Source organism: Bos indicus, chromosome 3 (genome assembly GCF_029378745.1).
Source record: "Bos indicus isolate NIAB-ARS_2022 breed Sahiwal x Tharparkar chromosome 3, NIAB-ARS_B.indTharparkar_mat_pri_1.0, whole genome shotgun sequence".
NCBI classification, from domain to species: Eukaryota; Metazoa; Chordata; class Mammalia; order Artiodactyla; family Bovidae; genus Bos; species Bos indicus.
In genome coordinates this window covers 51,315,269-51,338,436 of record NC_091762.1, presented here as the reverse complement: position 1 = coordinate 51,338,436, position 23,168 = coordinate 51,315,269, and the positions used below count along the sequence as shown (strand labels likewise).

At 36.7% G+C, this 23,168-nt stretch overlaps 1 protein-coding gene and 1 pseudogene across 10 annotated transcripts in view; one reads left to right on the top strand and one right to left on the bottom strand.

Annotated features, from left to right (window-relative positions):
* Positions 1-1,842: 1,842 nt before the first annotated feature.
* The window catches only part of EVI5 (ecotropic viral integration site 5), a 234,458-nt gene continuing 213,132 nt past the window's right edge, over positions 1,843-23,168 (bottom strand). For 9 of the 10 annotated variants that reach the window (XM_070786098.1, XM_070786095.1, XM_070786096.1 and 6 more), the window contains one exon: positions 1,843-6,337. In XM_070786098.1, the coding sequence (XP_070642199.1) occupies positions 6,026-6,337 (312 nt within the window). In that variant the 3' untranslated portion in view covers positions 1,843-6,025. The remainder of the gene's footprint in view (positions 6,338-23,168) is intronic. The other variant, XM_070786103.1, reaches the window with a different exon arrangement.
* On the top strand, positions 21,367-21,485 carry LOC139182332 (5S ribosomal RNA; annotated as a pseudogene).

Genomic DNA, 23,168 nt, shown 5'->3' with positions numbered 1-23,168 from the left:
CGAGCTTCTCATTGCAGTGGCTTCTCCTGTTGAGGAGCAGAGGCTCTACACAGAGGCTTCAGTACTTTGGCACACTGGCTTAGTATTTGCGGCTCACGGGCTCTAGAGTACAGCAGCTGTGGCACACAGGCTCAGTTGTTCCGTGGCATGTGGCATCTTCCCAGACTCTTATCCACTGCGCCACCAGGGAAGTCCCTATGTCAACCATTTTTAAGTGTACAATTTAGCAGCATTAAATACATGCAGTGTTGTGCAACTATGACTACTATTCACTTCCAGCACTTTCTCATCATCCCAAACAGAAGATCTGTATCCATTAAACAGTAACTCCCCTTTCCCCCATCCCATGGTTCATGTCTACACATTAGACATGTTGGCCAAGTACAGAAATACTTGTATATATGTCTATAAATCTGCTACTGTAGGTACTTTGGATTAGTGGAAATACACTATGTGTCTGGCTCATTTCACTTCGCATTTTTCAAGGTTCATCCGTACTGTAGCATGTATCAGAACTCCATTCCTAGGATTTTCCCTGGTGGTCCAGTGGTTAGGTGCTTTCACTGCTGGGGCCCAGGTTCAATTCCTAGGTGGGGAACTAAGATCCAGCAAGTCACAAGGTATGGCATAAAAAAAAAAAAATTCATTCATTATAGTTGAATAATATTCCATGTGTGTATACCACATTTTATTTACCCACTCATCTGTTGTCATTTGTCATTTCTACCTTCTTGCTACTGTGAAAACGATGTTATAAACACTGTTGTACAAGTATGCTTGAGGCCTTATTTGGACTATTTATCTAGAAGTGGAATTGCTGGATCATATGGTAAGTCTATGTTTAGCTTTTCTGAGGCACTGACAAAACTTTCCCACGATGGTTGCACCATTCTACATTTCCAGCAGCAATGGACAAACGTTCCAATTTTCCCATGCCCTCACCAACACTTGTTAGTGCGTGTCTTAATAGCCATCGTAAAGTGTGAAGAGACACCTCACTGTGGTTCAGGTTTTACTTTTCTCACTGGCTACTAGAAACAGTCGAATTCGTTACCCACCTTCAATAGGTGCATATATTTTTAGTTTTGGTCCTAGTGGCTTTTTGTTTTCTGACTCACTTCTAAATATATACCAGAGATTTTCAACCAGGGGTGATTTTCATTCTCAGTCCTCCCAGCTTTTGGCAACTGGAGACAATTTAGGTTATCACGACTGAAGGAGGGGGTGCTACTGGCTCTCAGTGCACAGAGCTTAGGGGTGCTGATGAACATCCGACGAGGTACTGGACAGCCACTTGCAGCAACTTGGCCCCAGCTGTCAACAGTGCCAAGGTAAGAAGCCCTGGATTATAATTATCCTGTCATAGTTCAGGTACCCTTGTGAAGTGCCTTAAATCCTTTTGGGAATAAAGCAGCATACACAATGCTGAATTAAATGATACTAACAAACATTGTAATGATGCAGAAGGCATAAATTTCTTTTTATGATTACCTCTGTATATGTATTCAATTTATATATTTAAATATATTTATTGAATCAGTTACTAATCAAATAACCTAAAACACAATGTGAGATAAAAATACTGCCATTACAATCTTCAAAAAATAACAATGTTTCTGAAGGAAATAACAAATCCTGGTATTTTAGGCCTTTCATTATTGAAAAATATATACCAGGCTCTCTGTCTGGCACTAGTTACACATGGGTGGACCAGGTGGATATGGTCCCTATACCCAGAGAACACATGCCTCACTCATGAATACCTGATGCTAGGCTATTCCTTTTCAGACAGACCTTTGATGCCTACTCCCTTTTCAGTTGAATAGTTCAAGGAAACAGAAATTCTTATAAAATGGAAAACTTTAATTGTTTAAAGCAAAGGCACAAGTAAACATTTCAGGTTATCATACAATGTTACAATAAGAAATTCCAAAAATTAAAATGAAATACATTATAATTTTGCATCTCTATAGTATATTTAATGTATTATTCTATCTTCTCTTCTTTGGAATGAAAAGAAGGTATAGGCGGATCAATGGATGTAATGTAAAAACTTGGATTATAAATAGCATTCACTCCATTTTTAGTCAGAAAATTTGAGTAGAATGAATTAAATAAAAATTAACTAAAAAACATTGTTTCATTAATGACAGAGCAGCAATAACTTTCAGGCTAAAGTTCATTGTTTTAACAAAGTAAATCACTGATTTAATGAAATGTTAGCTGTTGATGCCTGGTACTTATATAAAAATCAAGCTGGCCATGAAAGGGCTTTATTAAGACACAATTCATATACTCATTTTACTTTAAATCTGAACATTATAGTGCATTATGTAAAGAAAAAGAAGCATGAGGAACCATGTCATTTCTAATGATGTCAGAAATAAAATACTTTAAAAGGTCTAGACCTTGTTTTCAATCAAAGGCACTGTCTGGAGAGTAACAAGCTGCATTCAGAGCTAAGCAAGTTTTTTTTCCTTCCCCAAATAGCCAGCCAGTTAGTTGGGACTTGCTGTCTCAGTTAGTCAACAAGCACTGAATGCTTACTACCTATCAACAAAAAGGGTAGAAATCATGTAGTTATATCTTTGACATATATTTCCAGGAAGAAAATTTTTTTCCACTAATTTTTTAATAGGCTATTGAAATATTTTCTTGGTCTGTAAGGTCTCTGTTTAATCACCTCAGTGTAATTTCCACTTTATTCAAGTGACTTGTAACCTCTTCTCAGCATTTCAACCCAGGATGACAATGACACCAGAAATAAACTATTCCAAGGGAGCAAGTTATCCTATTACATCCTAAAGGCCAGGAAGATTTTAAACCCTTCTAAGAAGTATCTGAATCCAAGATCTTGAAAGAAAAGATTGTTGTTTCTAATTTTTCATTATTCAAATTACAAGAGTCCCAACAGATTAAGGTTTACTTAACTACTAATTCCTAACCAGAAACAGTACTTAGGAAATTTTCTAAGGATATCTTTCAAAGTTTAGAATTGAAACATGATTCTAAAAGGATGTTCATACTTTTAAAGTCAAATTATAACAATGACTCAATGAAGCATACCCTAAAGGTCAATGATGCATGCTTTAGAGAATGGTGCCAAGATTCTGGAATTCTTTCCTTTTTTTCTCCATTTCCAAAGGCACAGATATCCTTCTGAATTTTCTATGGCTTCAAATACTTCATAATCTAAAATAGCTGGTACCGTCTCCATTTTGAATAGTTTTAAGTATAGGATCCACCAGGAAATTTTAGGTCCAAACCATTAGCTCAATAGCAAAAGCAAATCTACTTGAGACAAACTGAAGAGGTAAACCTACATGTTAGAGTATCTAAATTAAAATCAGCAAACTTTCTCTAAAGTGACAGACAGTAGATACTTTAAGCTAAAGCGTCTGCCTGCAATGCGGGAGACTTGGATTTGATCCCTGGGTTGGGAAGATCCCCTGGAGAAGGAAATGGCAACCCACTCCAGTACTCTTGCCTGGAAAATCCCATGGACAGAGGAGCCTAGTAGGCTACAGTCCATGGGGTCACAAAGAGTCAAACAGGACTGAGCGACTTCATTTTCACTTTCACTCTGCTATTGTAGCACAAAAGCAGTAACAGATAATACGCAAATGAAGAAGCATGGGTATGCTCTAATAAAACTTTATTGACACTAAAATTTGAAGGTCATATGATTTTCATGTGATTTTTTTTCCCCTCAACTCTTCAAAAATATAAAAATCACCCTTAGCTTGTGGGTCTGAAACTCCAGTACTTTGGCCACCTCATGTGAAGAGTTGACTCATTGAACAATGACTGATGCTGAGAGGGATTGGGGGCAGGAGGAGAAGGGGACGACAGAGGATGAGATGGCTGGATGGCATCACGGACTTGCTGGACGTGAGTTTGAGTGAACTCCGGGAGTTGGTGATGGACATGAGGCCTGGCGTGCTGCAATTCATGGGGTCGCAAAGAGTCGGACACGACTGAGCGACTGAACTAAACTGAACTGAACTAGCTTGTGGGTCATGTAAAAATAGGCTGTTGGCTGGAACAAGCTTATGGGCTGGACCAGTCAGATTTCTTGATGTGGGGGTCAAAGCTATCATGTTGCCATAAATCATCTCACTTCACTTGGGCATCAACAGCCTCAAGAATGACAGCAATGAACCCAAAAAGAGAATCTCAAAGGCACCAGTCAGACAATTCTAGCAGTACCTACATTCATAAGCTTTATGTAGCTTATGAATGTTGATACTCACATATCTATACATATAGATATACATATATCTCTGTAATATATCCAGGAAACAGTTTAAATCAAATTTATTTAAATCACATTAACTACCAGAAAAGCAGGGAATTGATAAATTCATTTAGCTGAGCCTTTTCAAATGCTTTGGTGTCAGAGCAATCTGGATTAAAACTTTAGCTCTGATATTTACTAACTTGTGGCCACAGTTATATTACTTAACCACTAGAATTTAGCCTGGAGCTATGGACTCAGGAGGCATGTTTTCAATCTTGTCTCTCAAGAGCTTGCTTACAAAGGGCTTGCTGGGAAAGCCTAGCTTACAATGTACCATAAGGCTTACCTCCTTGTTCTAGAAAACTAGTTTTGTCTCTTCTATTCCATTTTATCATGTAATTTTTTTTCTGCATGCAACATATTGTACAAAATTTACCTCTGTATTTACTGAATTCTGCCTTCCTCTCATTCTTGAGGATTATTTCCTTTTCATAAGCTGCTGAGGAAAATCAGAGTAGAAAGCATCCAGGCAACACATTTCTGGAGTCTTTCCATAGTGGAAATGTAGTTTGGGGGTTTCCTCTAATTTATCAGTGACAGGCATCAGTTTTCTAGGGAAAAAAAGATCTAGATGATAAAGAACTGGTAGGAACGAATTCTTATGGCTTGCTTCATCTATAGATCAGTAACTAGAGAATCTGAAGATAACATTCATAGATTATTTGCAGATGTAATTGTTGTGCATCGTGGACCTCAGACCATTGCTTAAATTATATTAAGTAGAATATTAGCACTAAGTGATGCCTGTTATACTCTCTCTAATCAAGAAAAATTTAGTAGTTACATACACATGAAGTAAAAGATTTCACCAGTAGTGTCTTTGAATAAGCATCAGTTATGAATCTGCTAGTGTTGAATGCTAAGCAAAATACTAAAGCTACTGCAATATTAGTGTTTGGTTTTATTTTCAATTGTCTTTAACCTATTATTTACAGAGGTCCAGTTATAATGCTGAAGGCAGTCATTTTTCAACAAGTACATTCTCCATATAAAATGTTCAACGTTGGGTGGTACAGATTTATAAATATGTACAAAAACCCAATATATATGTAGCTAACTAGTACTCTGGTAGGCAACACATGGAAGCATCATATGCACATAAAAATTTGAAATTAAAACAAAACTTAAAATTCTTAAGACAACCATTAACTTGTGTTTATAAAATTATGTGAAAAAAGGCTTTGTGTTTGGGAATTTTCAATGGACCACTAATAAAGCAGTAATTTTAGTTGAAGAAAAAAAAAAAAGAAGTTTCCAAACACAAAATACCAAGATAACTCAGATGTATATCTTGGTTAAATGTGTGTAGACAGCTGCTCTGAAAACAAATTGATAAATATAAATATACAATTTGTTCACTGAGCATAAAATATTGCACGAGAACAGCTTTGTCTGAAGAAAATTCAATTTTCCATAGTTCTGAACTTCAAAATGGTTCCCCACATATAGATATAACTGCATTTTCTAAACAAGAAATGTTAATATTTAGTAATACTGTTAGAACCGCGTTTTTCCCATTAACCATATTCCATTCTATTTTATGGCAATGGTAAGTCAGTGGTTAAGATTTGGCAAAGATAAAAAGGCAGATAAGACTGTAAAATATATATTTATATATATATATATACACACACATATACATATGAAACAGATATGTTCCAAAAACCCTTAGTCATGATAACTGATCCCTTAAAGAAAAATCCACAGTCTAGGTCACAGTGATGGTCAGACGGTGGTTGAGTACGAGGCTCTTCTCAGGGGCTGCTCCTTTTGAGCCACTCGACTGCCGTCTCTGGTCTCCAGCACACTGTCTTCTGCTTCGCTTTCACTACCATCTGCCAGAGTGGGGTCCAAAGACATTGGACCAGATTTTCTGTGCAAGGGGAAACCAATGCCACTTTCCTGTAAGGAATTATCTATAAACTCTTCATCAGAGGAATGGAATGATTCATCATCTCCTATTAAATGGTTGACAATGTGGATTCCATCAAAAGGGGGTTGGCTGGAGAAGCCTCTCTGGCCTTTTAGGCACCTGAGCTGTCAAAACAAAATCCAAGTTAATATACTCAACTTGGGGAAATACACACACTCCAAGAAAGCAAACATTTCATATTTAAGCAAGAAGATACCTTGATCTTTTTTCAATTTATGGATATAAATAGTAACTACCAATTTTTTAGTGACTCTTAAATGTCATGCAATGGGCACATAATTTATTTTTAGTTAAATCATCACAACAATCCTATGTGGTTGATTTTACTGTCTTCATTTTAGAGATTAGGAAATAAGAGACTCAGGTAGTATAGCTTGCTGAGGACACACAATAGTCAAGTTTAGATCCAAACTGAACCTCTGCTATACTAGAAATAACATAAACCCCATGTACCCATCATTAATTTCAACATCTAACACATCATGGACAGTCTTGTTACAATATACCTCTCATGTTCCTGACTATTTTGAGGTAAATCTCATCCTATCAGTTCACCTGTAAATATTTCAGTGTACGTCTGTAGAAGAAATGAACTTAATAAAGACAATACTCTGAACTATTACATAGCCTGTCTTGGAGCATGTCTCCATAATTTTGTGAGTGATGATGATGATAATGGTTTACAAATCAAAAACATTTGCTGAGTCTCCATCCTGTACCACTATCACTCAGTGAGAGCAGAGATGCTTTCTTCCCACCATGACAAAAATAGAAGACTATTTTTGTCTTCTCTCCCGTATTCTTCCCAGGGAGAAAGAGTGACTTCTCTCACTAAGGGGTAGGGGAGAGGAATGGCACGTACTGCTCAGCTCTTTTCCCTCTCTTTCCATCTTTGGGAACCAGGTTCTGCTTCTCCAACCCTGGAGTCTTACAGGGCCATACCCTTGTGTGGGAAGGGCTATGGAGATCAAATGCTACCTATTACTGGGTGGGCAAGTCAGACAAACTCTAAAGTTCAATACTGAAAAGTCCACTGTTGTCACACAGCAAAAACCACATTCTCCCAAACCAGTTTTACCAGTATTGAGAGTGATTTTCTCTTCATCATCTGTCCCTTCTTTGCCTCAGTCCACTACCATATAATTAAGACATCAGCCTCTTTTCAATAATTTGTTTCAAAAATATAAAATTTAATCTTGATATTATCACTTGTTTAATTTCTCTCATTCATCATGAATTTTCTCCTACAAGAGTTTTTTTTTAATCTAAAACAATAAAAACAAATAACTACCCAAATCTACTTTGACTATCAAGAATTTGCTAAAAATACACTTCATATCTCTTGTCCTTATCAGTATTATCAACCTGCAACTTTTGTTCTTTAGGGACAAATTCCTGGTCACTAACTATCTTTCCAATCTTGAGAAAAAGGCAATGTGAAATATTCAGGAAATATTACATACACTTTCAAAACTAACGGTTCTGAGAGTAAAGACATTACAGCTTTGCCATAACACCTCCTAGCTTTCCTGATAGACATCCGGGAAGAAGTGAAGAAACCCTAGTAAATCTCTGTTGGTATGTGACAATGGGAAACAAGAAGGATGCTGGGGCTCAACACAGCGATGTCTACCTCAGGGAAAGCATCAGACATTAAGAAATTCTTGTGCCCTAGGCTAAGAGAACATCACTGTGAGTTACTATGTAACTGAAGTAAAACCTTCCTCTATGGCATAGCACAAGGGAGATAAACTTCGAGTTGAATCTCCAGGGAAAGGACAGAGAGCACCAGAGAGACCAACCCGTGGTTGTGATGCCCACTGCATTACTACAACTGCCATGCTCTGATGCAACATCCTATCACCGAATTGCAACATATGATTTATAGCTCCAAACATAAAATTAAGTCAGTTAATCTCTTCCTTTCTCTTGTCCCCAGACCCTTTTGAAGAAATAATATAGAGCGCGTGTCCTCCTTCTTCCTGGCTATAAATGAGGATTGTGGTAGAGGAACTACAACTTCCCAATTGTTGGGAAAGCTGTAGCTTTTCTTTGTTCTAACAAAATTTACTGCAATTAAAACACCACAGCATCATATCAAATGTAATCACTGACCTCAAATATTATATGAAATAAAACTATAGATAGAAGGGTCATTTCTTCAACATCAGAGATGCAATTTAAAAAATGATTCCTTATTTGATAATTGCTAATACAGAATAGCAAAGGCATAGAGAAAGTTTTTGGTGGAGAGAAGAAAAGTCTGAAGGTAAGGGACTATTTGATAAAACTGAAACTATCTAGTTATCCCCTGGACCTAGGAGTGTGCATATTGGTTCTGAGAGGGTAGAGTGTGCATACTGGTTCTGAGATGTTTATTTTCAGGCCCTGAAAATAAACATCTGGGCAAGGAATTCCAGGGTACTGAGTACCCAGACTGTGGTCTCAAAAGGGTTAGACTTCAGGGTGGCTCAGATGGTAAAGTATCTGCCTGCAACGCACGAGACGTGGGTCTGATCCCTGAGTCAGGAAGATCCTCTGAAGAAGGGAATGGCAACCTACTCCAGTATTCTTGCCTGGAGAATCCATGGACAGAAAAGCCTGACAGGCTATACTCCATGGGGTCCCAAAGAGCTGGACATGACTGAGCAACTAACATTTCCACTTTCAGGGATGTCCTCTGGGACTCCACATCCTCTGAAAAGCAGTCTGCCTGGGAGAAGTCCAGAGCCGTGCCTTCTAAAGTGCCATTTTTGCTGTCTGTGTCTAAGAGCTGTACTGCTCACCCTTTTTACTAGACTTCTAGGAACTAACTATATTTAAAAAACAACAAAAATGCAGACAAGTAACCTTCTCAATCCAACCCCGCTACAAAAACTTTCAAGGGTAATACTGGTCGCAAATTTAGATTAGCATATCTCAAAATATGGCCCATTGATCATCGGCATCAGAATAACTGAGGATACCTACAAAAAATGTAGAATCACTCCCCAGATTTAATGAACCCAAATCCAGAGCATGAAAACCCAGAATTTATCTATTTTAAAAAAGCACTTCAGGAGATGTTGATATGCTCAGTTAAAGGATGACTGCGGTAGATCCTCTGTTCAAACCAAATGAGGCTGACTCAGAAAGGAGTTGATTTACCCAAAATGGAACTATCATTTATTCAGCACAAAAGTGCTGCTGAACTATGAACATCTGTCTGCCCGTGTGTGTGTCTGGTATATACAAACAGACACCACCTTTCAGTAGTACAACCAAGCCGTTCTGGGCCGATTCTACCATCTGGTGGTTGAAACAAGGAGTAGTCTGTTGAAATATCTTTTCCTGAAACTTTTTCCTGGTGTAAGAGTAGAGTCTAGAAATGTATATGCTCAAAAAAGCTGAATAATTTTGATGTACATTCAAGGGAAAGGACCACCCTTTACACAATATTTCACTTTTTTCTTTTGTTTGGTTTTGTTTGACATTTTTGGGGGGGTCAATCACAGGATAAAGAACCTGATAAAAGCTATTGACTCTTGTCTTGAAAAGTACACATATATTCTTGAGTGTACCTTTTTCAGGCCCACCGTCTTCTAATTTTATAAAAACTATAGGAATATCTTCACAATACTAAAAGCAAAGACAAAAACTTAAAATTGTGAAGTGCTAACAATGCACTCATATCATGGAAAAGAGAAAGTATTATTTTTCTAGGTGAAATTAGACATAGTTTCTAACGGCAATGAATGTGCCTCAAAGTACTTCTGAGATTTCACAAGGAAAGAAAAGGCACCAGGACTCTCTGGAATTGTATGCAAAGGGTCCTTTCTGGGGAATCTTTGAATTCCTCAGAGAAGGAGCTCAGCAGGATCATGATACAATGATGGTTTTAGTCAATGCATCCTACCCAGGCATTCAGACCTTCCTGTCAGGTTTTAAAGTTCCGTAGTCTTAAGTCTGAGTAGAGAGTCAAATATTATCAGACATTTAAGGAAAGCATTTAAGAGAAACCATAAAAAAGGCAACAAGAAGTTAAGACTATTTGGGGAGAAAAAAACTTAAAAAAAAAAAAAAGCATTACTCATTGCTTCTGAAGACACTGCATCCATGTAAAAAGAAAACGTGATATTCTAAAAAGGGGCCTTAGACTTAAATTTCTCTGACCTGAAAGATATGAGCTTTGATACTGAAAAAGCCTATCAAGTGTTGAAGACAATGGTTTAAAAGTAAACCTATATCATGGTATATCACAGTGAAATTTCAGGACACTGGGAACAAAGAAAAGACAAAATATCCAGCCCAAACCAACAAATTTTACATAGAAGATTAAGAATCAGAACAGTATTAGACAACAGATTAGTGCCTTCAAAATTCTGAGAAAAAAATTTCTAACCAATATTTTAAAAAATTATAATTATCTTAAAAAAGTTTTATACCCATACAAACTATCAAGTAACTGTGAGGCTAAAGTATGAGTTAAAAGCTTCAAGGACTTAAAATCTGGGGTCAATCATGAGAACCAGAATCAGATAAATCTTTTCTATAGTTTATCTCACATCTTTTTTTCCCCCCAGAAAGGTAAGTGATATGTCCACCAAAATGAAGTATACCAAGAAAGACATGCTTTTATTTTTGATCCAGGAAAAAGGAAGTCTAATGCAGAAGTGAGGCAAAAAGAATCCCTAGGATAACCAAGAAAGTCCCCATGATGACAGCTATGCAGGAGGCCTCCACCTATACATGATGACACCTCTTTGAAGTAGACCAGCAGGCAGGAGGAAGGATTTTTTTTTTCCAAGAAGGTGAAATCAGGGACTTTCTGGGTGGTCTAGTGGCTAAGATTCCACGCTCCCAATGCAGGGGGCCTGGGTTCGATCCCTGATCAGGGAACTAGCTCCCCTGTGCCACAACTAAAAGTCTGCATGCTGCAACTAAAGATCCCGCCCTCACAACAAAGATCCCATGTGCCACAACTAAGACCCAGTGCAGCCAAATAAATAACTAAGTAAATAAATAAAAGGAATAAGCTGTCAAACCATGCAAAGACAAAGATGAATTTTTAAAACAAAGGTAAAATTAATAGTACACCTAAACTGAAAGAAGAGAACTAACACATAACAGGAGATTTGCACTGTATTAGAGGAGAGTTTGCACTGTATGAGAGTCCCCTGGATAGCAAGGAGTTCAAACTAATCAATCCTAAAGGAAATCAACCCTGAATATGCACTGGAAGGAATGATGCTAAAGCTGAAGCTCCAATACTTTGGCCACCTGATGCGAAGAGCCAACGCACTGGAAAAGACCTCGATGCTGGGAAAGACTGAAGGCAAAAGGAGAAGGGGGCAGGAGAGGTTGAGATAGATAGCATCACTGACTCGACGGACATGAACTTGAGCAAACTCCGGGAGATAGTGGAGGACAGGGAAGCCTGGCATGCTGCAGTTCATGGGGTAGCAAAGAGTCAGACATGACTTAGCAACTGAATAACAAGAGGAGAGTTAAACATAAGAGAACACACCAATAAAATGAAAAAAACTAAGACAATCATTTGAATAAATGTATGCAGGTGAAATAATCACAAGACACTGTTCTGTACAATTGAAAGGCAATACAAAGGAATGAAGTCCTGATACATGAATGAACCTCAAAAACATTAAGCTGAGTCAAAGCCAAATACAAAAGACAACATATTACGTGATTCCATTTATACGAAGGGTCCAGAACAGGCAAGTCCACAGAGACAAAGTAGACTAGTGGCTGCCTATGACTAGGGAAGAGGGGAGGAGAAAGACAATGGCTGAAAGTAGACACGAGGTTTCTTTTTGGGGTGACAGAAATATTCTAAAATTAGATTGTGGTTATTGTCACACAACTCTGTAAATACACTAAAAGCTATTGAATTTTATACTTAAAATGGGAGAACTTTATGATATGTAAATTAGGCCTCAATAAATCAGCTGAAAATATTAATAACTAGAGACAGAAAAACAAACAAATCCTCCCCAAAACATTATTTTCCAAACTTCCCTGATAAGACTATCTTGGAAACTTGTTAAAAATAAGATTTTCAAGGCCTTTGGTTTCTACTCTGGAGGAGAGGCCTCCAAGGAAACTCAGGAGCTTTAAAACACACACACACACACACAAAATATACCTTTTGAAAGAGTGGATCCTTTCCAAATCTTTAAGTAGGATCCTGGTTTCTTTCCAAATGATTGAATCTGTACCAATAATTCTTTCTGGTTAAACAGTATCTCATGGTATCACACATTTGAAAGGCTCCATTAAAGAGATGAAGCATGTACTAAAAATATGCAGGCCAAAGAGAGGTCTTAAGAACTGCTAAGCAGTTTAATATTAGGCTGTTGGGGTGCTGGGGTTGTAGGAGTGACATGGAGGTATCTTAAGTGCCTACTGCTAAGTCAAAGCAGTCAATGTGAAAAAGCTAAATACTGTAAAATTACAACTATATAACATTTTGGAAAAGGCAAAATTGTAGTGACAGTAAGTAGATCAGTGGTTGTCAGAGATTAAAAGGGAGAGAGAGAAGAATGAATAGGTGGGGCCCAGGAGACGCTTAGTGAATTATTCTGTATGACACAGTAATGGCAGTTACAAGTCATCGTAACTAGTACATTTGTAAAAACCCACAGGATGTACATCACAAAAAATGCATCCTAATGTAAAAACAGACTTTAGTTTATATGTCAATATTAGCTTATGTATGACACTAACACAAGATGTTCATGGGGGTAACTGTGGGAAGGTGCTGAGGGGGTTTATCTCTGCACTTTCTGCTCAATTTTTCTGTAAACCTAAGACTGTTTCCCAAAATAAAGTCTATCAGTTAAAAAAAAATGAGATGGTCTGTGATATTTGTCTATGACCATATTTGTCTATAATGTCAGAATTGCTTGAGCAAATTTTGAGAAATTTGAGCAAAAATTGTCTGTTTTAAGACAATGTTTAGCCTCTTGTTCTTTAAAAAAAAAAACAAACACAGTAAAGTACACAGATTTTAAGTGTACAGACAAATAAATCTTTACTTATGTATATGCCCATGTAACTACCATCTGGATCAAGATATAGAATGTTTCCAGCACCCTGGGAGGCCCCCTTGTGTCCTCTCTTATCTGGGTGATTACCCTACATTGCATTAAAGGTCGCCACTACTCTGACATCTAACATCACAGAATACTTTGCCTGTTCTCAGACTTAAACAAAGAAACGTATGGCATATACTCATTTGTGTCTGGCTCCTTAAGACAAGAGAAGACTCTACACATGGACCTCACCAGATGGTCAACACCAAAATCAGACTGATTATATTCTTTGCAGCCAAAGATGGAGAAGCTCTATACAGTCAGCAAAAACAAGACCGGGAGCTGACTGTGGCTCAGATCATGAACTCCTTATTGCCAAATTCAGACTTAAATTGAAGAAAGTAGGGAAAACCACTAGACCATTCAGGGATGATCTAAATCAAACTCCTTATGATTATACAGTGGAAGTGAGAAATAGATTTAAGGGACTAGATCTGATAGACAGAGTGCCTGATGAACTATGGACAGAGGTTCCTGACATTGTATACGAGACAGGGATCAAGACCATCCCCATGGAAAAGAAATGCAAAAAAGTAAAATGGCTGTCTGGGGAGGCCTTACAAATAGCTGTGAAAAGAAGAGAAGTGAAAAGCAAAGGAGAAAAGGAAAGATATAAGCATCTGAATGCAGAGTTCCAAAGAATAACAAGGAGAGATAAGAAAGCCTTCCTCAGCGATCAATGCAAAGAAATAGAGGAAAACAACAGAATGGGAAAGACTAGAGATCTCTTCAAGAAAATTAGAGATACCAAGGGAACATTTCATGCAAAGATGGGCTCGATAAAGGACAGAAATAGTATGGACCTAACAGAAGCAGAAGAGATTAAGATGTGGCAAGAATACACAGAAGAACTGTACAAAAAAGATATTCAAAACCCAGATAATCACGATGGTGTGATCACTCACACTCACCTAGAGCCAGACATCCTGGAATGTGAAGTCAAGTGGGCCTTTGAAAGCATCACTACGAACAAAGCTAGTGGAGGTGATGGAATTCCAGTTGAGCTATTTCAAATCCTGAAAGATGATGTTGTGAAAGTGCTGCACTCAATATGCCAGCACATTTGGAAAACTCAGCAGTGGCCAGAGGACTGGAAAAGGTCAGTTTTCATTCCAATCCCAAAGAAAGGCAATGCCAAAGAATGCTCAAACTACCGCACAATTGCACTCATCTCACATGCTAGTAAAGTAATACTCAAAATTCTCCAAGCCACGCTTCAGCAATATGTGAACTGTGAACTTCCAGATGTTCAAGCTGGTTTTAGAAAATGCAGAGGAACCAGAGATCAAATTGCCAACATCCGCTGGATCATTGAAAAAGCAAGAGAGTTCCGAAAAAACATCTATTTCTGCTTTACTGACTATGCCAAAGCCTTTGACTGTGTGGATCACAATCAACTGTGGAAAATTCTGAAAGACATGGGAATACCAGACCACCTGACCTACCTCTTGAGGAACCTATATGCAGGTCAGGAAGCAACAGTTAGAACTGGACATGGAACAACGGACTGGTTCCAAATAGGAAAAGGAGTTTGTCAAGGCTGTATATTGTCACCCTGCTTATTTAACTTCTATGCAGAGTACATCATGAGAAACGCTGGGCTGGAAGAAGCACAAGCTGGAATCAAGATTGCCAGGAGAAATACCAATAATCTCAGATATGCAGATGACACCACCCTTATGGCAGACAGTGAAGAGGAACTAAAAAGCCTCTTGATGAAAGTGAAAGTGGAGAGTGAAAAAGTTGGCTTAAAGCTCAACATTCAGAAAACTAAGATCATGGCATCTGGTCCCATCACTTCATGGGAAATAGACGGGGAAACAGTGGAAACAGTGTCAGACTTTATTTTCTGGGGCTCCAAAATCACTGCAGATGGTGACTGCAGCCATGAAATTAAAAGACGCTTACTCCTTGGAAGGAAAGTTATAATCACCCTAGACAGTATATTCAAAAGCAGAGATATTACTTTGGCAACAAAGGTCAGTCTAGTCAAGGCTATGGTTTTTCCAGTGGTCATGTATGGATGTGAGAGCCGGACTGTGAAGAAAGCTGAGTGCCGAAGAATTGATGCTTTTGAACTGTGGTGTTGGAGAAGACTCTTGGGAGTCCCTTGGACTGCAAGGAGATCCAATCAGTCCATTCTAAAGGAGATCTGGGTGTTCTTTGGAAGGACTGATGCTAAAGCTGAAACTCCAGTACATTGGAAAAGATTCTGATGCTGGGAGGGATTAAGGGCAGGAGGAGAAGGGGACGACAGAGGATGAGATGGCTGGATGGCATCACTGACTTGATGGACATGAGTTTGGGTGAACTCCGGAAGTTGGTGATGGACAGGGAGGCCTGGCATGCTGCAATTCACGGGGTCGCAAAGAGTCGGACATGACTGAGTGACTGAACTGAACTGAACCTGTTACTCAACATTATGTTTGTGAGATTCATCCATGTTGGCATGTATAGCAGTTGTTCACTCTTTTTCAGCAGCATGTAGTATTCCACTATGTGAATTTAACTATGTCAGAATTTAACTATCCATTCTACTATTAATGGCTTTGGGGCTGTCTCCAGCCTACTGCATATAAAGCTGCTAGGAACATTCTTAAATATGATTTTTAGAATATAAGCACTCACTGCTCTTGAATACATCCAGCAGTATAACTGCTGTGTCACTGTATTATTAAGTTGGGTCACTGTATTATTAAGCTCTAATAAACTGCCAAATCATTTCCCAAAGTATTATAACATAAGCTCTTTAAATTTTGCAAGAATACTTTGGCCTTACCTTCTGCCAGATGATTGTCAAAGCAAATTAATGGTCCTTTAACTGATCATCCTGATTAAATTCATTCTAGGCTCTTATTAGAAAATACGGCATTGTATTTTCAGCTGTTCAATCATATTAGCAGAGACTTGTGATTCTTGTAATCACATGGTAATGTGGTAACTCTTATAAACTGATGGCATAAGTATAAATCAGTAAAAGTATTTCTGAAAATGGTTTGGTATTATTTTCTAAAGTTGTGTACCTATATACTTTACACCTAAAATAACCATAGATTACAGTTTGCTTGGGACAAACTATTTTCATTCTTAAAAGTGCCCTGGTTTGAACCATAAATAGTAAGTCACTCAAGCAATTCCATTCCTAAGTATATGAACAACAAAAGTAAGTATAATATACTGAAAAAACATTTATAATGGGATTTCCTAGCAATTTTATTCATAATAACCCCAAATAGAAATAACAATAGAATGAGTAAATAAGTTATGGTATATCATATAATTGACACAATACAGTAATGAAAATGAACTTTTACTGCTACATGGAACAACATGGATAAATGTCACAGTATGAGCAAAAGAAGTGAAGCACAAAATAATTCATTCTGTATGATTCCATTAGTATAAGGTTAAACACTAGGCAGTAAGTGGAAGAGTGACAAAGAAACCTTTGAAATGCTGGCAAGATTCTAGTTCTTGACTTTGATGGAAGATTAAATAAGCATATTTATTTTTGTAATAATTCATCAAGCTGAACCACTTAGGACTCATGAATTTTTCTGTATATAATTGATACTTTAAGAATAAAATGTCTATTATTAAATAAAAATCCAAGAAATAATATCTATGGAAGGTTGCTAGAAAGACATGCAATTGCCATACATTCTTTTTTTTTTTTCTTTCTTCTGCTAGTATTTCTAAACTCTACCTTTGGCTTTAACCAGACAATCACTAGTTATATATCTGGACTCCACTATTTTAGTCCATTATAACAGTGCTCTTACTTAGCCTAACAATTTCCTATTCAGTATATTTTCCAGTACCATATGTGAATCCATAAAAGAAATCAAAGTTAAAAAGCAGGAAAAGGAATAACTGATTTGGTTTTGTCTTACTAGACAACATGAATCTTTAATATATTATATTCCATGCTTTATGCTGGCCACTTATGCAGCCCACTTTGATACTCTAGGCATTTCTGTATGCTAATAATAACTCTGATTCTATTAGATTAGGACTAATTATTTTAATTATTAGATTGACCCATATGATACCACCATATTTGTAAGTGAAAGTTAAGTATTAGCAATTTCCTTTGGTTTAACTGGGCTTCCCTGATAGCTCAGTTGGTGAAGAAACCGCCTACAATGCAGGAGACCCCAGTTCAATTCCTGGGTCAGGAAGATCCTCTGGAGAAGGGATAGGCTACCCACTCCAGTATTCTTGGGCTTCCCTTGTAGCTCAGCTGGTAAAGAATCTGCCTGCAATGCAGGAGACATGGGTTTGATCCCTGGGTTGGAAAGATCCCCTGGAGAGGGGAAAGGCTACCCACTCCAGTATTCAGTCCATGGGTTGCAAAGAGTCAGACATGACTCTGTCGATTTACATATTTTTAAATAATTATATTTAATTAACCTAATTTTTGGTTATTTTTGTATTATATACATTCATGCAAACTGCCTCAAAATTTTTAGGGAACAAGGAGGAGTATAAATCTAAAAACAAACATTTCTCATCATGCATATTAAGTTTTTTAGTTTCAATTATTTGTTTAGTTGTATCCCAAGACTAGGTGATCAATAAAACCTCTCAAATATGCTTCCAAATTTATCTGTAACTTGACCATTTTGATAATAAAGTAGTTACATTCACCAGAACAAAATTCCCAAATAATCCAATAATAATAAAGACAAAAAAATAAAAATTGCTTCATTTTAAAAAATATTTTTTTTGTTTTCTAGTATTATTTTGATATTAAGTTTAAAATATTAGCATTTTATAAACCATTTTTATAACTTTTATAGCATTTTAAATAAATCAACAGGCATAAATACTTTAATACTGTAGTGATTCACACATACATATATGCATATTTGCACTTTTATTATTATTGGCCATGCTGCATGACATGAGGGATCTTAGCTTCCTGACCAGGGATCGAACATGTGTCCCTTGCAGAGGAAGGATAGAGTCTTTACCACTGGACAGCCAGGGAAGTCCCTGAGTTTTTATTTATAGATTTTTTTCCCCAAAATTATATGATTTAACACTGGAATTAAATATTTAAAATCAGTACCGTCTGGGAAAATATGGAATGACTGGTTGCTGTACATACACTTTACCTCTCTGTCAGCCCCTAATGATGAGGATTATTTCTTAATCATTTGTGTATCCTAGAACTGAGCTTTCTGGCTTGACCAGAGTAGGCACATAAGAATGTTGATGAACTACACTAAAACAGCAGGATTCTTGAAAAAATTCTTGGGCATTGATTATCCATCCGGTCCTTTTAAATGCTGAAAGAGAAAACTAGTAAGCATACAGATGGGGCTACTAATATACAAGACCCAAAAATGTACTGTTTCTTACCTGATGTGGACTGCTTCATCATGTTATGCATTAAGAGACAGAGTAAAAAAAGTGAAAATATATAGAATTTATTTAAATAATACTTAAGACATTCTGATATACACATTACAACTTAAAAAAAGTTAACAAAATCTTAAACTCTATCAACAAAGAGATTGGACTTAAGGATTTCTCTGCACATATTAAGCAAGGCTTACCAAACAAAGCATTTAGTAATTAGAAAAGGAAAGTGATAAGTGAAGACATACAACTTATAAAGAATAAAACAAAACGCAGTATAGTTAATAAGAAAACAGGAAACTGTCATGTTCAGTCTGATGAACATAGGTTTTGACAGGAAACAGCAGCGTTTCTAACTGCAAGACAGTAAAAATTCAGACACTAAAAAAAGAGTATTAAAAACTATTACAATTATTTCACATAAAAATTACACTAAAATTTTAAAGCAGGGAGAATCTGCAGGGGTGAATATTCTGAAGCCTCAAAGGACTTCATAATCAACTTGGTCTACTTCATTCACTAAATAACTAAAGGTTAAGACAGAAGTTTCTTTCGTAAAACAGAAAAATGTGATATGTTTTACAGATATACAGCTTTTAATATAACTTAATAAGTAACACGGAAATTTGTTCTAAGAAAACTTGTTCATCTGGGTCGCTGACCATGTAGACAGAGGACACAGCATGTTCTCTATGTATTTGCTTTTTTTCTGCACATTATAGAACAGTGGTACCTTGAAAAAGTTAGGGTTAACTTTACAGTTGATTTTAAAGCGACACAACAGGTTAATCTTCTGCCATTTTCAACATGCAGAGGTAACAGAATTAATAATGAACACTTATATTGATATGATGCTTTAAAGTTAAAGTTCTGTGTATATTATTTCAAGTTAAAATTTTTTCCCCATGTGTCTGCTTGGAGGTTGAATTGTACAGGCAACTACTACTTTCTGAGATTCAAAAGAATAAGAAGGACTGCACTGAGTATTTTGAAAGACAATCAATCCACAACAAAGTGGAAAAAAGTCATCCACACACCAAAAAAACCCCTAACCAAATGAACTTTGATCACTACTAGACAGGGTTTAAACCATTGAAGTGAGTCATGTGATACCAAGTGAACTGCAAAACAGTTGCAGTAAGTTTCCAAGACTGAGTCATATCAGATTATAAAAGCTCCTATTTGTACATCTGGGTCTCTATAATCAATCTTTGTAAAACACAGGGCTATAGGTTTTAAAGCTAAATGTAACACTTCTATAAGTGATCTATAATATATAAAAATAACTATACATTATCTTATATGAGCAGATAAGTCCAATAATATAGATTTGTATTTCTAATTTATAAAGGTATTACTCTTTTTTCCCCCAAAGTTTAATCAGTGATTTTGCTGGATTCCTTACAAAATAATTTTAATAGTTTTCAAAATTTTAAATACATGTAAATGAGAAATGATACAGTCAGTATATTTATTCTCAATTATCAGCCTTAAAAACGGAATTACACACATGACAAAGATTAAAACTAGTGACAAACACACAAACCAAAAGATTTCCAGTGAATCAGAACCGGAAACCAATAAAAGTGATCAGTCGGAGGTCATGACCTGCTGATCATTGCATTACATAGACAAGAGCCAAAATTCAGACTTACAGTAATTAAAATTCAGATTAAGTTGAAAAAATAAAAAATTTTATTGAAATAATATAAAATAGGCAACGCTGACAATGTTTTTGGCACTAATCTATGTATATCTCTTTAAAGCCAGATGAAACACTTAAAATTAAAAATATATAGAGAGTCTATGTTAAATGTATAAAATGCAACGGTTAAAACTCATACTGTTAGAAGCAAAGAAAAAATATGTATACACATTAATAAGTGAAAAAGAAGGAAAGTAAAGTTTGGAACTGAAGAAACCTATACTGTGCATTTGTTACAAGAGAAGGATGGGGGGGGGGGAGCGGGGAAATAAAAGCCATTTACAAAGAACTGTTAGTTTTTCTCTAGTGCATACTTAGATTTATCCAGTACACTGAGGCAAACAAAATGAAACTGCCATTGCGCTCTTCCTGGCAGCTGACACATCTTGATAAAATTGAAACCATTAACATTATTTAGAAGGTATTCTAATGTCAATGGTGATGAGGTTAGGAATATATGAGGTTCTATGTAAATTTATGACCAATTACAGGAAATAAATCACTTCACACTTGTTTCACTCTGAACTTTTAAAGCTACATCAAAGTACCACGTACATTTCATATGATTTAACCTTTAGCTGGAGCACTGAAAAAAAAATTCAAACCTTCAGCAAAACATCCTCATAAAAACAAGGTATTTTTTTTCTATCTGGATTGAATTCCTAGGAGGAATTATTCTTCTCTAAAGCTGAATCATAGGTTTTATCAGTCCATCTAATCAACCAAATTTTAAATCATTTACTTGATAAAGGATTTGTGTCTAGACTTATAAAGAATTCTTACAACTAAATTATAAAAAGATAACCCAATTTGAAATGGGCAAAAGGTCTGAGTAGATAGGTCTCTAAAGAAGATACAAATGGCTAATGAGCATAGGGAAAGATGCTCAATTGTCATTAACTATAGAGAGAATATAAATAAAAAAAAAAAAACAAAATGAGATGACATTTACACTTACTAGGATAGCTATGTCTCTGGCCATACCACCCTGAACACCCCCGATCTCGTCTGATCTCGGAAGCTAAGCAGGGTCGGGCCTGGTTAGAAATTGGATGGGAGGCCACCTGGGAATACTGGGTGCTGTAGGCTTTAAAGGAGAAGGCAATGGCACCCCACTCCAGTACTCTTGCCTGGAAAATCCCATGGATGGAGGAGCCTGGTGGGCTGCAGTCCATGGGGTCGCTAGGAGTCGGACACGACTGAGCGACTTCACTGACTTTTCACTTTCATGCATTGGAGGAGGAAACGGCAACCCACTCCAGTGTTCTTGCCTGGAGAATCCCATGGACAGAGGAGCCTGGTGGGCTACCATCTATGGGGTCGCACAGAGTTGGACACGACTGAAGCGACTTAGCAGTAGCAGTAGCAGGATAGCTATTGATCCCCTGCCCACCCCCCTCCCCCCCTCCAAAATAGAGAATAACAACTACTGCCAAGAATGTGAAGAAACTAGAACCCTCATAAATAGCTGGTGGGAATATACAATGGTACAGCTTCTTTGGAAAACAGTACGGCAGTTCCTCAAATGGTTAAGAGTAGAGTTATCATATAACTCAGCAATATCATTAATAAGTACACATTCAAGACAAATGAAAATGTTCACAAAGAAACCTGTATATAGATGCTTGCAGCAGCATTATTTAAAGTAGCCCCAAAGTGAAAACATCCCAAATGTCTATCAACTGATGCACGGATATATAAATTATGGTATACCCATATGAAGGAATATTATTAGGCATTATGAATGAAGAAGTACTGATACATGCTACTACAAGGATGAACTCTGACAAGATTATACCAAGTACAAGAAACCAATCACAGATGACCACATATTGTATAATTCCATTTAAATGAAATATCCAGAACAGAGAAATCAACAGAGACAGAAAATGTCACCAGATTAGTGTTTGCCTAGAACTAGCAGAAGAGAACCTTGAGGGAATGTGACTAACTTTTGAATGAAAAAAACTTCTACAATTTATTGTGATGATGGTTGCACAACTCAGTGAATATACTAAAAACCACTGAATTGTACACTTTAGGTGGGTGAAGTGTATTAGACATGAATTAAAGCTCAATAAAGCTGTTTTATATACATACACACACACACAAAATATTTATATCTATTTACATATATGTCAGATAGCCATTCTGTGGATATATTTTTAACAGAGATATTGGCAGACTGAAAAGAAATAATTTTCTATTTAGGAGGTGAAGAAAACTTAATTGATTAAAAAAAATTCATCAACAACGTTAACCTTCATTTAGTTTTTTCCTCAACATAAAAAGAAATGATGGCTACCTTCTACAGCTTCATTTTAAACAGGCAGAAAATATTCACAATAAAATGTTTATTTCTTTAGACTGAAGTTAAAGGAGATGAATTCATTTATAGTATTTACTTTTTTCAGAAACTAAAACTTCTGATGGAAAAATAATTTTAAAAATATACAATATACATACGTAGCCACAAACCCATGCTATTTTATCACTGAACACAAAATAAGCTTTCAAACAGACAGGTCAGTATCCTCTCTTCCTCATTTGGAGGTACTCACAGGCTGCTTAGTTAAGATTGGGTCCTTGCAAACCACATGACCTCATGAATGCTATCTTATCATATCACAGGTTCCTCACACTGACCACAACAACTTAAATCAGACAGTCAGGAAAGTAGCACTGAGTCTTTGACACGTACTATTGGTATGACATTTTCGGCTGTCCAGCTTGCGGGGAGTGAAAATCTGATTATCTCATGTCCAACTGCAT